This window comes from Crocodylus siamensis, chromosome 14 (genome assembly GCF_052110815.1).
Source record: "Crocodylus siamensis isolate JL-2025a chromosome 14, ASM5211081v1, whole genome shotgun sequence".
Classification (NCBI taxonomy): domain Eukaryota; kingdom Metazoa; phylum Chordata; order Crocodylia; family Crocodylidae; genus Crocodylus; species Crocodylus siamensis.
Genome location: NC_143408.1, coordinates 19,269,842 through 19,284,606, shown reverse-complemented (window position 1 = coordinate 19,284,606; position 14,765 = coordinate 19,269,842). Strand labels below are relative to the sequence as shown.

The 14,765-nt window shown below is 48.4% G+C and overlaps 1 protein-coding gene across 1 annotated transcript in view; it reads left to right on the top strand.

The window, feature by feature from the left end:
- ADAMTS8 (ADAM metallopeptidase with thrombospondin type 1 motif 8) overlaps nucleotides 1–14,765 on the top strand; it is a 35,197-nt gene that overhangs the window by 2,905 nt on the left and 17,527 nt on the right. The window contains exon 2 of the mRNA XM_090027034.1: nucleotides 13,592–13,831. Within this exon, the coding sequence (XP_089883160.1) occupies nucleotides 13,592–13,831 (240 nt within the window). The remainder of the gene's footprint in view (nucleotides 1–13,591; nucleotides 13,832–14,765) is intronic.

Sequence of the window (14,765 nt, the reverse complement as noted above, 5' to 3'; positions counted from 1 at the left end):
CTGTTCCATAGCCTGAAGTCTTGCTGATGTCTGGGGGTATTTGGATGCCAGTGGGTTACGGGGCTGCGTGAGGTCTTGTCTGACTGAATGAAGCAAGTAGGATGGCACTGGGGTCAGCGTTGGAGTAAAGCCACAGTCTGTCTTCTTCTTCCCTAACATCCCCTTCCCAAAAGCTCTCCCTACTGCTGCATGTTCTCCTTCTGCCTGTGTTGCATTAGGACCTAATCCTGACAGGTCTTAAAAACACAACCTCCTTCTGACTTCCACGTGAAGAAAAAGTCCCTACCCCAGAGAGTTTACACTCTAATAGACCTGGAGGTTAAACATCACCTTGAGCCGAGTCTCAAGGTCCTAATTCTTCTTTGATTCAGTCCTTGAAGTCAATTAGTTTAGCATGCACAAGTTCTAGATGATAGTCTGTTGTAACAGAGGGGATGCTTGTGGCCCAGCATAGTAATAATATGTTTTTCCATCCATCTTGTCCTGATTAAAGCTGTCAGGTGGGAGCTGGTTTAAAACAGTCTCAAGTTTTCTGGATCTGTCTCCAGCTTGTGAACAAAGTCCTTTCTAGCTGCCTAGAGATGCTAGGAGCTCTGCTGATTATTACACCCAGGCAAGTGCCTGATCCAGTGGGGTAATAGGGTGGTAGTTCCTCATGGCACAGCTACTGTGGAAGCCACGTCACCACTGAGCTGCACATAGACAAAGCCAATGAGCTGGATGCCAATATTTTAACATGCCAAGGAATATCTATAGGACCAGTCCAGAGGCCAGGGGCCACACAGAGCCAAGTAAACTGTGTGCTTGCCCCACTAAAGGATCCTAAGACATTAAGGAGTGAAGGGACTTTAAGTCCAATCAACTGTTGAGTAATAGCAAATTGTTTCTGAAGGGGAGTGGAAACCATCTTCCAAGAGAACCAACTTTCTGGAACCAACTTCCAAGAGGAGTGGTGCAGGCTCCTACCCTGGGGGTGTTTAAGAGGAGGTTAGATGTACACCTCACTGGGGTCGTTGGACTTCAGTACCCTTTCTTGCCATGGCAGGGGGTCAGACTAGATGATCTACTCAGGTCCCTTCCGACCCTAGAAACTATGAAACTATGAAATGCATGTAACTGGGCTTCTCAGCTCCTCTGTGTAGACATGGAGTTTCTCTCTCAGTTTACACTGAAGTTAGAGACTGCCCCTGTCCTCCTCTATCCAGACACAGCTGGGCCTGTTGGGTTTAGTGGAGTGACTTAAGAGGAAGACCTGACATTCACTGTCAGAAATTTACCTAGCCTACCGCTGCTTATTCAGAGAGAGATTTTTTTTCCCCCCCCCACAACATTTTTCAAGGCAGTTTTAGAGAAAGTGGAAAAACATTTTGATTAAATATTTCATTAATGGAATCAATATTTGGTAGGGCTGCGCCAATAAAGATTTTCTTGGCCAATACCGATAGCTGATTATCAACCAGCCACATCAGCCAATACCAATCGATAACTGGTATTAACTGCAGTTGAGTCATGCTGCAGATAAGTGGCGCTGGGCACTTACCCCCTACCTGCTTTAGTCACATCTGCAGTATTCAGTGCCTTTTGCAGCACTCGCCCTGGCCCCAGCCTACAGCCGGCGCCACTCGGGTGCCTGAGACACTGCAGCAGCTGCTCTGCTCCAGCCCAGCCCGGCCTGCCAGTGGGGATGGCGGTATATCTGGGGCTACCCCAGCTTGCAGGAGGGAATCTGGGGGCCGTGACCCCATGAGCTAGAAGAACCCAGGCATCTGGAGGCTGCAGCCAAAAGGCATAACTATCAGAGAACGTTATTGGCTACAACAGCCAAAAAAGCCAATAGCCGATAATGTAAATTTCCCTTTTTATCAGTGCCAATCTGATGGGTGACTGATATATCGGTGCACCTCTAATATTTGGAGGGCAAAATCTCTTCCAGAAGTCCAGAGTGGTAGAAAAAACCAGAGCTCTGCTCTGCTCCTTCCATCGTCCCCAGAGAGAATTTCTGCAGATGGATCTCGGCTCTTGGTGGGCCCTAATGGAAAAGTAAAACCCAGCTGGCCCCACCATAACTATACTGGCTATACTGGGTCAATGGAAGTGGAGACTTGTGTGCGTCAGGGCGATCAGTGGGAGGCACACCAAGAACAGAAATGGTGAGTCAGAAGGGGCCATATTTACATAGTTACTTTTCTTCTCAGAACCACTCTTTAATTACCAAATATTTATTAAAGGTCAAAAGCATTGTTTATAGTACAAGTTATTTTCTTACATAAGCTGGGCATCAGATATCCACAATACAAAGATACAGGAGAGTTTGAGGGTTTGTCGGCTAAAATCTTATTTCACACTGTTAGCAGAGAGATTTTTATAGGTGATTTAATTTCAGTCAGGCCACTGCTCCAGCTCTCCTTCTTGAGCTCAGCTCTCAGCTAATCTAGACGGTGAGGGCTGGGTTCTGCTTTCACATATATTGGTGTAAATCAGAAATAACTATGCTGAAGTTAGTCGGGGAAGCGAGATCAGAATTAGGCTTTAAATCACTGGATTTCTTACTCATGCTTCTGGAGCAGATTAGTTCACTAAACATTCGTGTTTGCCGCCAGTCAGCCTCTTCTGGTAGAGGGCTGAGCATCTCTTGAGCAGGGTTGTGTGCTTTCAATTCAACAGCCCTGGGGCATTCAGCTTCCTCTGGGAGCAGGCCAAGACTTTGCAGGGCCGTTTCGGCAGTGATGAGAAGTACCTAGAGTCTTCCGCAGTGGTTCCCAACCTTCTTAGCCTCAGTATCCCCATCGGACAATACCAGTTCTGGGCTTTTGTGACTACAGAAAAATAGTAGACCAACTCTTCTGTTGCAAAGAACTCCGACCAGAACAAGGCCAGATGGTTTGACACTCTGGATTCCCATTCCTTGTCCTGAGTCCTGTGCAGCGGTTGGCACGCATAACAGTGCTAATATTGCACAGTTCCCAGCAGCACCCTTAAAAGGATCTCATGGCACCCCAGAGTGCTGTGGCACCCTGAGTGCAGTGATAGGTGAAAATACATCAGCACGCTATCGTAAGTCTTTTCACTTTCCTGCCATCGGTGCCGAAAGACTTTAAAAGGGAAGATGAGCATCATTAGCACTACTAACTTGCTCGTGACAGATAAGGAAACGGGCATTAAAAGATCTTCAGGGGTGCTGAGCCCTCACAAATCCATCTGACTCCATTGTGATCTTTAGGAAGCACGGCCTCTAATTATGTAATCCAGATCTGTCCTGAGACTGGGCTTTACAGTCATCATTGTAACTGCTGGATGCATTTTCAGTGCCTTCTGAGCACTGAGTCTCTGGAAGACCACCTTCTCTGCAAGCACAAGGGCAAGACTCTTACGTTTTCATATAAGTGACAACTGGGAGTCTTTTATAATCACATGACCCCAGGAACTGGATGGGGAGGGGAGGAGAAGCATCACAAGGCTCACAGTAGCATTAGTAAGTAGTAGTCAGGTCATCTCCCTTTGATTGCAGAGGCTCATCCATACAGCTGAGATCTTCAGGGGACTCCTGTGAGGCCTGTTAAAAACTGGTTGCTTTTAAAACATCCATAACCATGCAGGTAAAGTTAAACCAACGAGGCCCTGATGCGAGTACTGACTCTAGCAGCGTCCTTCTACAGAGCTAGGATTCCTCTGCAGATCAATGTTGTGCGTCCCTTAAGGACTCTGGGCAAAGTTTCAAAACCTCCTGGAGGACTGAAATGCACATCTGCCCTGGACTTCAGTGGGAATAGGGCATCTAAATCTCCCAGTCACTACAGATGCCACCCTCTGGCTTGTGGCTGGGAAAGGGACCGGTGTCTGGTTCATTGCATCATTTATTGAAGCAGGTGGCTCCAGATTGATTAAGATGGAGCTAAGGTCGGAGCTAAGATGACTTGTGCCAGCTCTTGCTCCCAGGCTTACGCTAGGATTTTTCACAGCTTGCACAGTAGAGTTCACTTAATCCCTGGACAAAAGGAACCAGCCCTTATCAGACTGCAGGGTCAAGCAGTGGCCAGATAAAGGGAGGCGTTCTGCCTGCCAGGGAGACCACATCTGAAGGTTCAGTTCGCTCAGGCGGGAGCTAGCTTCTCTTAGTTATGGTCCTTGGGGGGAAGCAAAGAGCTGGCAAAGGAGGAGTCTGAGCACATCCATGTTTGGGCCTCTAGTCTTGAGACACCTGCTTGGAGTCTGTCCTGTAAAAGGACAGACTCCTTGGACAACATGCCTTGGTCAACATGACTTCTAGTCTGTGCCCAGCTGGCATGGTAGGCCAGGGAGGTCCAGACCAGGCTAAGCTTGGAGATCAAGCAGCACGTTCCCAGTGGAGCAATGACACCCTGCCTCTCAGTGCTTTGCTGTTGCATGTGCGGTTCTTCACTGCTGCATAATGTTAAACAGCTGCACATTGCAACCCAGCTGCTGGCAGAGGGATGGCTGCTTATGAAGTGCTTTGGTATGAAAGACCTAGTGTTGGAGGCTGTTGTTATTATGCTGCACCTGCTGCCCGGGGGCCTGGGTGGAGCTCCCACCCACCAGGATTGTAACCTGCCCGAGTGATTACAGATGTCAAAAGGCAAAGCCGGCGTGGCGCGGCGCGGCTCCGCTCCCATCCAGTGCTGCATCAGACAGGAGGCTTTGCCTCCTGCCCACCCTTCAGTGTGCCTGCAGGCTGATCCCTAGATCCTGTGTCTGGAGCAAATGATGAGACCTCCTAGGTTAGTGACTCTCAAACTTTTTAGACCCATAGTCTCCCTTATTAAACTAAAGGGCCTCCTTGGAAAATGCCTCAGCACCCTGGCTGAGAATTAAGCAGTGAAGAAACTTTTGCTTCAGGACTCCTGGATTCTTTTGCCAGTGTGGCTCATATCATGGTTGGTGACTGGCCAAGTCACTTTACCTTTCTGGGCCATATTTTCCAACATTTACAAATGGGGATAATGATAATATTGTACTACAGGGAAGGATCGTGGTCACTGAAATGCTGTCATCTCGAAGCAGAAAAAAGGGAGTGGGTCTTGGGCCCAAGCTCCAGGCCCCTTGGCCACAGTCCTCTCAGCGTTGGCTCAGGTCCCAGGTGGGTGCAGTGAAAGGACTGTTCTCAGAGCGGAGAGCAAAATATTCAGCCTGGGGTGGTGGAAGGAACACAACAGAGCGCGGGGAAGAGGAGATGGGGAAGAGAAGGAACTGAGGGGAAAGGGAGAGAGAAAATGAACAGAAAGAAAGGAAGGAAAGAAGTGGATGGGGCAGGGAGAAGGAAGGGGAGGGAAGGACAAAGTGAAGAGGGAGGAAAGGAGCTGGACAGAAAAGGAAAGAGGAACAGGAGAGGAGCGGGGTAGGGCAGGGGCTGTGAACAATAGGGCTGCCCAGGGCTTCACCTTGTCTCCTGCCCCAGCGCTGCCCGCTGTTTACTCTGGCTGCCACCTGGATTTGTGAAAGGAAATTCCTGGCTGAGAGTTCAAACCGCAGAAGGAGGTGGCACAAGAGAGGCAGGAGCCCAGACCTGGCAGGAGCCCACAGAGCTCACAGACAGACATTGGTAAACACTGCCTGGGCCCCCCCTGCCCACCTGCCAGGGATCGTGGATGGGCTGTAACTCTGGAATGCCCTCCTGGATCCTTTTAGCACTTCTCATCGCAGAGCAGGAGCTGAGCCGGCGCCGTCGTCCATACCAACTCCCAGCTGCCTGCTGCACACGCCAGCAGGCAGCAGGGACCCCATCCAGCTACTGGAGAAGGGCAAAACTGTTCTCATAGAAGATCTTTGCTTCTGGGTGGCATGGGGGCTTCACTCTGCATTTGGAAGTTGGGTTCAAAGTGGTTTGGCCCAACCCTGCCCTTGTGTTTGCTTTCATATGTCTGTTTGGATACAGAAGCCTGTGTGCTTATGTTCCCACATTGAGCGCTGTGTTCTAAGAAGAAAAACCACTGGTAGTAGTGTGTGTGTGTGTGTGTGTGTGTGTGTGTGTGTGTGTGTGTGTGTGTGTGTGTGTGTGTGTGTGTGTGTGTGTGTGTGTGTGTGTGTGTGTGTGTGTGTGTGTGTGTGTGTGTGTGTCCAGACATAGCCCAAAAACCAGCCCTACGATATCGTATCAGTGTGCATGACCTACAGAAATAACTACAACAGCAGATTAGCACCTGTTCTATTCTATAAGAACAGCCCTAAATGAGGAAATGCAGAAATATGTCCTGCAAAAGACCCTACAATGACAGATCCGTGTGGGGCTGGGCACGGCTGTGCTTTCCCCTGCAACATGCATCCCCCGCAAAAACGCAGTTTAGAGAACTTTGCACTTTTCACCTTCCAGGTGGCTCATGTCATGTGTCAGCAGGGATTCTGCAAGGAGCCCTGGTTTCCTTGGGTGCAATCAGATTAAATGTCATTGCTTACATACATGTCACTTGCATTTTTCTACCGCAAAACTCCTGGCATTGTGTTGGGCTGTACGCTGACAGCCGTCCCTGTAATCACTTTTGCTTTTCCCATTGGTCAGCTGCAGGCATCAGCCTCGTGACCAGTAGATCTTCTGGGTTTCTCTCTACCTGCTTTGTAATTCACCTGAGCATGAGTTGCTAATGATGCCTGGGCACAGTAGTATCAGTAATGATAATACTGGTAATAATAATGCTTCCAAAGTGCCATTCCAGCTAAAGCTTTCCACGCAGTTTGCTAGGGGTGTTATGAATCATTCCTGGAACAGAGGTGGTGTTTTGCAAGCATGGAGGTTTCCAAGAAGGTCATGTTAAGGAGAGACAAGTGCCACAGAAATAGTTTTAGCAGGGCAAAAGCTATTAAATGTTTTGATCTGGACACATAAACAAATTTACCATGGGATAAAAAGGTGTGGAGCTTTACTGCATATCGGCTGATGTGCCATAGCTGCCCTCTGCGGTTATCCTATAGCAAGTAGAAACTAATCCACAAGAGCTTACCCATCTTTTATTGAAGGCTGATTGTATAGCTTTTGTGTTCTTCTCAATGGGGGGGTTTCCTGCAGAAACTAAAATCACTTGGGAGGTAATTAATGCAAATCCCCAGGCAAATAAACAGTTCTGAAGGGGCTTCCCTGCTGAGAAAATTGCATATCCTGGTTTGAATTGGTTGGAGAAGGCTAGGAACAAAGGATTGGAAATGGTATAAAAAGAGCTTCCTGCTTTAAGGGGTGGAAGACTCACCCTGGCAGAAAGAATGGAGCAATACTGAGCGCCAGAACCGGGAGGGCAGACCCTGGGTACTTGGTGGGGAGCTTACATGCCTGCTTCATAAATCTTACTGCATTATGCTTTATGATAGGTTTCCTTTGTAATTCCTTTGTCCTAAAATAAACAGGACTATGTGGTGCAAAATGACTGGTCCCTGGCTAACAGCAGCAGCATCCCACCGAGAGCAGAACTGCAAGCATGGGTAGAAAAGTAAAACTTGCCGAGGTGACCTTGGTGATCTCCCTCAAGGGGCTCAGAGCACCAGCCTTTGGTCAGATTAAATATCATTGCTTACATTTCTGAGGAAAAGGGGAGAGGGTGCACGTTCCTGCCTGGGAGAGGTGATCACTGATGGTCTTAGACCTGGGAGGGGGTCCTAGGAAAAGGCTGACAGCTCGGTTTGAGTTAACCTCAAAATTAGGATTATTCCTTTTTCACACACATGGAAACAGAAGCAATCTCTGCCCCTAGCTGGTGGCAGGCACAAGTGAGGCTTGTTGCATGGACTTTTCTGACCGTTTCCTCAGCTTGTTTTCCCTTTGGAAACAGCCAGATGGAAGCTCATTTTCTCCCAATTGTGATAAGCCAAGAATAGCAACTCAACAGCTGCCACTGGGGAGGTGGGAAGTGACAGTAGGTGCCTTTAAGCAGTGGAAGTGTACCACTGTATTATTTATCTCTGCTGAGGCATGGGCCAAATCCAAACACCTACACCCAGCTTGGACAACTGTGCTGGTGTACTTGGGGCAGAGCGAATGACTCCCTTCACCTTCCCTTTTTCACCGCCCAGTGCACCTTGTCCTGAGCAAGCTCCTTCTCAGCTCCCAAACTGGAAGGGATCAGTTCTCTGGCTTGACTCAGAGACTTGACTAAAACCCTGAGAAGAGGTTTCTAAGCAGATAGACATAGTTTGCCATGCTAGCCTGAAGTCAAGAAGAGACTTACGAGCCAAGATGACCGAAATCTCACAAGGACGTTCCAGATCCCACAGTGCATCTTCCCACCCAAAAGGGCAGAGATCAACACGCAAGGTTTTCACCCCATCTCTGAACCCCAACTCTGTGCGTACACTTAGCACTGCCTCCTCAGCAGCAAGGGGCAGGAAACGTCATGAAGGGGAAGTCCATGGAGAGTCAAAGTCGGAGGAAAGCTAAGCCCCCTCCCTGCCTTTTTTAACCCAGACGCTGTTTGAGCGGAGGGAGGTGAACAAGCTGGATCAAGCAAATTCAAATGGAGTCTTTGGCTGAGAACGCACAACAACCTCTGCCCGCCCGAGATGCCAACACATGTTTCTCAAATGACCAACTGGACTTGATGCAGGTGGCTTCTTTCTCTCCCAAGAGGAGCCTGGCACCATCGCAAGCCAGCCGAACCTCACATTCACATGCTGAAGCAGAAGGGTCTTCTGCAGTCCAAGCGCTGGTATACAGTAAACACACACCAGATGGTGGAACAAGCAAATTTGACCTTTTAGTCTTCACTAAAGAGCTGTTTGTTCGGTTCACTTTCCATCTTCACTTTCCAGTTCTTTTCTGTGTTTGCAATACAGGAAGGAAATAAGAATTTAATCGTAGTCTCTCTGTTCCTTCTGCCAAGCCAGCCTTCCCCCTCAAAGCATGTGGGTATAGCTGAGACGCTGCACATCGCCTGATTAACAGAATGGGTGTCAGATGAGGGTCAGGCTCCATGCTCCTTTGTGCTATGAGCAGCATCTCAGATCTCACCAAAAGAAGACCCACCGGTCTAGTTTAGGGTTTAGCAGAGAAACCTTCAAGAAATATTTAGCTAGTGATGTTCTCAATGGGCAGGTCTCTTTCTTCTGGATCGGGAGTGTCCCAACAAAAGGAGCTGTGCTACTCAGTGTGAGACAACACTAGTACCCAAGCTACTTGTGCTCGCTCAAGATCTTGTCACTCTTTGCAAGAAATAAGATGTTACCCTGATGTCCTGGCCAATAGAGATAATCATTTATATCCCCCTAAGGATTCAAGTCGTGCTTCTTTGGTATACAGTGCAACATACTTCCAAATTACTTCTGTGTTCACCCCAGAGATGATTATTGCACTTCACTGGTGGAAGAGTGCGTAAACGCTGAAGAATTTGCAGATGAGTTTAAGTTAGGAGTGCGCCAATATATCAGCTGGCTATCGATTCGGCACCGGTAAAGGGAGAAATTGGCTTTTGGCTTTTTTGGTCATCATAGCCAATAATTATAGCCGTGTGCCTGGAGCACCACGGAGTAGTCACAGGGGGCCGCACTTATTACCGGCTCCTGCTGCTGCCACTGCCATAGAAACACTGTGTGTGAGTGCTGGGCTGCTGCAGAGATGTTGGACTGTGTGTGGGCAAGGGAAAGCACCACGCGTGGTTCATTCTGCTCCATCGGGTACCTTTGCAAAATCGGCTTCTCCCCAGCGGCCATGGAAGCTCAGCTCCCCTGGTTTAAGTGCCTTGGGAATTCTGCAAGATGAAGTGTGAGTTCGGAAGGCTGAGTTCAGTCCCAGCCTTGCATTCCTAAATCTTCAGACATTTAATATGTAGCTTGGTGACATTTTCATAAAGGCGCCCAACTTGACTTTTCCATTATGCAGGCAGAAAGAATGCCCAAATTTCCACTGGAACAGTAAGAGGAGGACATTGTGCAGTCTCTTCTGTGTGTCTTGCCCTGACAATGAATTCTTTGCTATATCTGCTGTATTCTTTGGATCTTTATGTCACATCATGGAGATCTGGCTAGTCTAAATAAAGCCTTCTCGTTAGTACTGCCATCACTCTTTCTGGAACCTCCTATAGTGTAATGAACTGAAGCTGACTAATATGCATCTTGCTAAAAATAGGCATCTGTTTACATGGTGATGTCTGTAGCAGGGTAAAATGTTGAAGAAAAATTTAAACTATCTAGGAGTGCCATGTCTAGTTTGTGCTGGCTCTGATGTACCGGCTAGTTCTTCAGATGCAGCTGCTTGTCATATTTGGACTGTTAGAAGTGGGGGCTATCAAAATGGTAGAGGAACAAAGACTACAGTATCCCAACCAAACTTCCTTTTAGTAAATGATGCTCTACCACCTAACACTAGAGTCTTCCTGCAGCATCGGTTCATGGCATTCTTTACTTCGCACCCTTGACTTTGCATCCTTGACTGTGGGTCGCTCAGTATCACCCTCATTCCACCTAGAACGTTATCGGCAATGGATGCCCTCCACGCGGCAGGTCTATGGAAGGGCCTGTAGGTCCATCCGAAGATCTGAGACTTGGACTGCAAGTGAGACTTCCCTGTGGGCACCGATTTATATACATGATCCACTCAGTCTCACTCCATTTCTAAGCAAATGGCATTCCAGCTTCCTCCATGCAAATCCCTGTTCCCGGAAACGCACTGAAGATTGAGCCATTTATTCTCCACCGAGGCAGTGAGCTTGGCTTGTTCCATACGACATGATTCGTGTAGGGGCTGGAAGGGATCTTGTAGATCGTCGGGTCCAGTCCCCCTGCACTAGGCAGGAAAAGACAACCGGGGTCAAGTGACAACTGTCCAGTCTCCTTTTGAAGATTTCCAGGGTAGGCGACTGCACCACCACTGGAGGGAGTTTATTCCACAGTCTGGACACCCTGACTGTGAAGGAGTTTTTCCTCCAATTGAGTGGCCTTCCAGGAGTTTGTATCCATTGCCCCTGGTCTTCCCCAGGGGTGCCGTGGTGAACAGCTGTTCACCGAGTTCTTGATGTACTCCCCTGGCGTAACAATAAGCCGCTGCCAAATTCCCACTCATCCTACTCGTCTGTAGGCTGAAGAGGCCCAGGTCCCTCAGCCTCTCCTCGTATGGCTCGTCTTGCAAGTCCCTGGTCATACGAGTGGCTCTTCTTTGGACCCTCTCAAGTTTTTCCACATCCTTGTTGAAGTGCGGCGCCCAGAACTGGACGCAGTACTCCAGCTGCAGTCTCGCCAGTGCGGACTACAGTGGGAGCTTCACTTCCTTAGTTTTGCATGAGATGTAACAGTTAGTGCATGCCAGTGTGTTTGCACTGCTGACCACAGCATTGCATTGATGGCTCATGTTCATGTGATGGTCAGTCACTCCCCCTAGATCCCTTTCAGCCATAGTACAAATCAAATTGTCACCACCAAGCTTGTAGATACGTTGGGGATTGTTTGCCCCCAGATGGAGCATCTTATGCTTCTGAGCGTTGAACTTCATCTGGTTCTGGTCAGCCCAACACTTCAGCCTGGCAAGGTCTGCCTGTATCTGCAACCTATCTTTTGGCATGGCCACACTCCCCCATGACTTGGTGTCATCTGCAAACTTGGCCAGCGAGCTTTTCACCCCTGCATCCAAATCATTGATAAAGATGCTGAAAAGCACCGGTCCAAGCACAGACCCTGAGGGACACCGCTGCCCACTTCTCGCCAGGGCGAGACAGATCTGTTCATGGGAACTCCTGGGTCCTACCGTGCAGCCAGTTTTCCACCCACTGAACTGTTGAGCAGTTAAGCCCACAATGATACTCTCCATTCCAGGGAGAGATGAGGTTATTCAAGGCACAGGGCCAAATTCTGCTCTGTCATGGGTGTAAATCTGTAGCAGCCCAGCTGACTTGGGCTGAGCTGCACTGGATTTGTGCAGGTATAAGAGAGGGCAATATTCCGTCTGTATTATTTAATTAGACTGGAAGCTATAATGCTGAAGTCACCAAGGCAAGACTACACAATGTAACATGCCTGGGCTACGAGAAGTCACTTTCTCTTTCCCAATATTTAACTGTTGTGTAATGATTGCATTTTTTTCTCATGAATATGATTCCATGAACTGGTGCCAAAGAGAGAAGAAATTTTGTTGCGCTGATAAGATGTTTACATCAGCCTAAACATTGCTGGAGCACTTGACATATTAAGTAACCTCGAGGTCTCCTGTTCACCCAAGCAGAAGACAGTGCTGGGTGAATGCTTGGCAGCTTGCTCAAGTGGTACGGGAATGAATCTCATTCATAAATAATGACACTGATGTGTAACTCCCACGCACAGGGCTTGGACAGATGTATGCACCTCTCGCAGTGTCCTGGGAAGAACTCGGCTATTTCCTGCCGTGAGCGTATCTCCTAGGAATCTGCGCTGGGAGGGCCGACCACCCCACGGGAGGGAAGAATGTGTTTAAAGAGCACATGCTGGAAGCTGCATGTAAAGGCCAGCCAGTGCTTTACCACGCACTGACTCCCACCTGTTTTGAGGTTCATTACCCCTTTTTGAGCTTGCGTCATTGCCGTAAGCCCCTCTGTGTCTGTGCTAACAGAAAAGGGAAGGCTTTATGTCGCTGCATCACAATAACCCCTCCAGCTCCCTAAAAGAGAGTGCCAGGTTGTCCTTCACTTTTTTTCCCCTCCACATATAATTCCCCTTTTCCCTTTGTCTGCTGACTTCTTCCTTGCTTGCTTGCTTCCTTCCTCCCTCTTATGTGCCCTGGAGAAGCTTGTATACACACCTGGAGATACAGTCTGAGAAACCCTGTGCTCAGGAGCAAGGCCCTGATTATCTGCTGATGAAAACAGGTGTCATCCTGCTGAAGTCAACAATGCTACTTTGGTTTACCCCAGCCAGAAATGTGGGCCCTAACATACCCCATCTGCATTACCTAATGTTTCTTTAACATGCTTGTACAGTGTGTGTTATGCTCTTCAAGCTGATTGACAGAAAGGATTAAACAACCTGCAGCTAGTGCCAGATAAGAGATCACTGCTATGGATCAAGTAATAGAGTTCTGTACTGTGGAGCTGAAGGCTCTGGGTTCACATGGTGCTGACCAAAAAAGGGCAGGAGCATTAGGTGTACAACACTGAGATGGGAGCCAAAATGGATGCATTCAGGCTGTTTCCCATCTTCTGAAGGTTACACCTGGAAAATGAGTGGGTGGTTCATGTTTTACCAGAACACAGAAAAGGTCCTTTATATTCTGTTGAAGGGTTGCAGGCCTCAGTGTGTCCTTGGCAGGGGCAGGGATGTCAGTACAAGAGATCTGGAGATGATAATGGGATAAAGCTATGCATATGGGTCAAGATCTTTGCATTTTCCCCAAATCCCTTGCTGCTTCTTAAATCAGGAGGGAAGTGTTCATACCCATGTTGAGCTAGTGTCAGCAGCTATCCAAGATGAGGAGCAATGAAGAACTGGGCGTATGCTGAGCATATTTGAGGTGCTGAGAGCACTATTGGATGCCACAGAAACTGGTCCCTTTCCTAATGGACAGGTTATAAGGGAAGCCCAGTAGTGGTCTCCTCAAGGGAACAGAGGGTGGAAGCTTTCATGACATGCATTTGGGACCCTGAAGTTTCCTGTCCAAAAGACATAACCTTTCTTTGCCTGCGCACTTTTGTCCTTGCAGAATCACATCCTGACCCTGATGGCTATGGCTGCCTGGATCTACAAGCACCCCAGCCTAAAGAACTCCATCAACCTCGTGGTGGTGAAGGTGCTGATTATCGAAGATGAGAAGCTCGGGCCAGAAGTGTCAGATAATGGAGGGCTCACACTCCGCAACTTCTGCAACTGGCAGCAGAGCTTCAACCCTGCTAGCGACCGTCACCCAGAGCATTTTGACACGGCCATCCTGCTGACGAGACAGGTTTGCAGCTGAGCCACCTAAATCAATGCAGGGCCTAGCCTGAGTGGGGTCTGGAGCAGAGATCAAGCAGAATTGTGTTCATCAAATCCATCGTCCTTATTTGTGTTGTAGCAGGTCCCTGGGGGAGGACATCCATTGAACTCGGTGCTTAGCATTCATATAATAAAAAGTGGTTCCTGTCCAGACAGCTTGTCATTTATACAGACAAAGTATATTAGGGAATGACTGTTATCCCCATGTCGACAATGAGAATGGGGAAGTGCAGTGATTTGCCCAAGGAAACAGGGAGCCTGGAGCACGGATGGGAATGTCAGAAGTATTCTCTGGTTCCCACCAGTGCATTGCCCACTAAGCCACTCTTCTTCTCCATGAAATGTCTTCTGGCTGATCCATCATCAGGCATCCAGCAAAGGTGTCTCTGGAGAAAGGGAGGAGATGAAAATGGGTTGGATCTGAATTATTCCAAACCATCAAGTTTCAGAAAGGCTAACGAGAGAGGGGCTGGACTCGATGATCTCCCGAGGTCCCTTCCAGCCCTAATGTCTATGAAAATTCTATTAATCATTAATCACTAAAGTCAATGAATAAGTCACCACTGGGCTCATTTGTTATCATACACAAATTCTGGAAAACGAGAGAGGGCAAAGCTCTGGGAGTTGGTTTGTCTGCAGCTCAAGCACAAAGGAGCTTGGCAGGTTGGGCTGGGAACCTGGCAGTGCTATCCCTTGGCAGGAAGGTGCAGAAGGAGGCTGCTTTGGCATATTATGCAGCACAACACAAGTTGTCCTACAAGGAGAAGCTAGGAGTGGGATCAGGCACTGGGTGTCCAACCTTCCCACTGAGAGGTATGCAAACTGAATGACAGGGACATCCCAGTAGTGCTATGAGCCCATGTCACAGGGAGAGGAATCACATTGGGTCCCTGCTCTCTTAT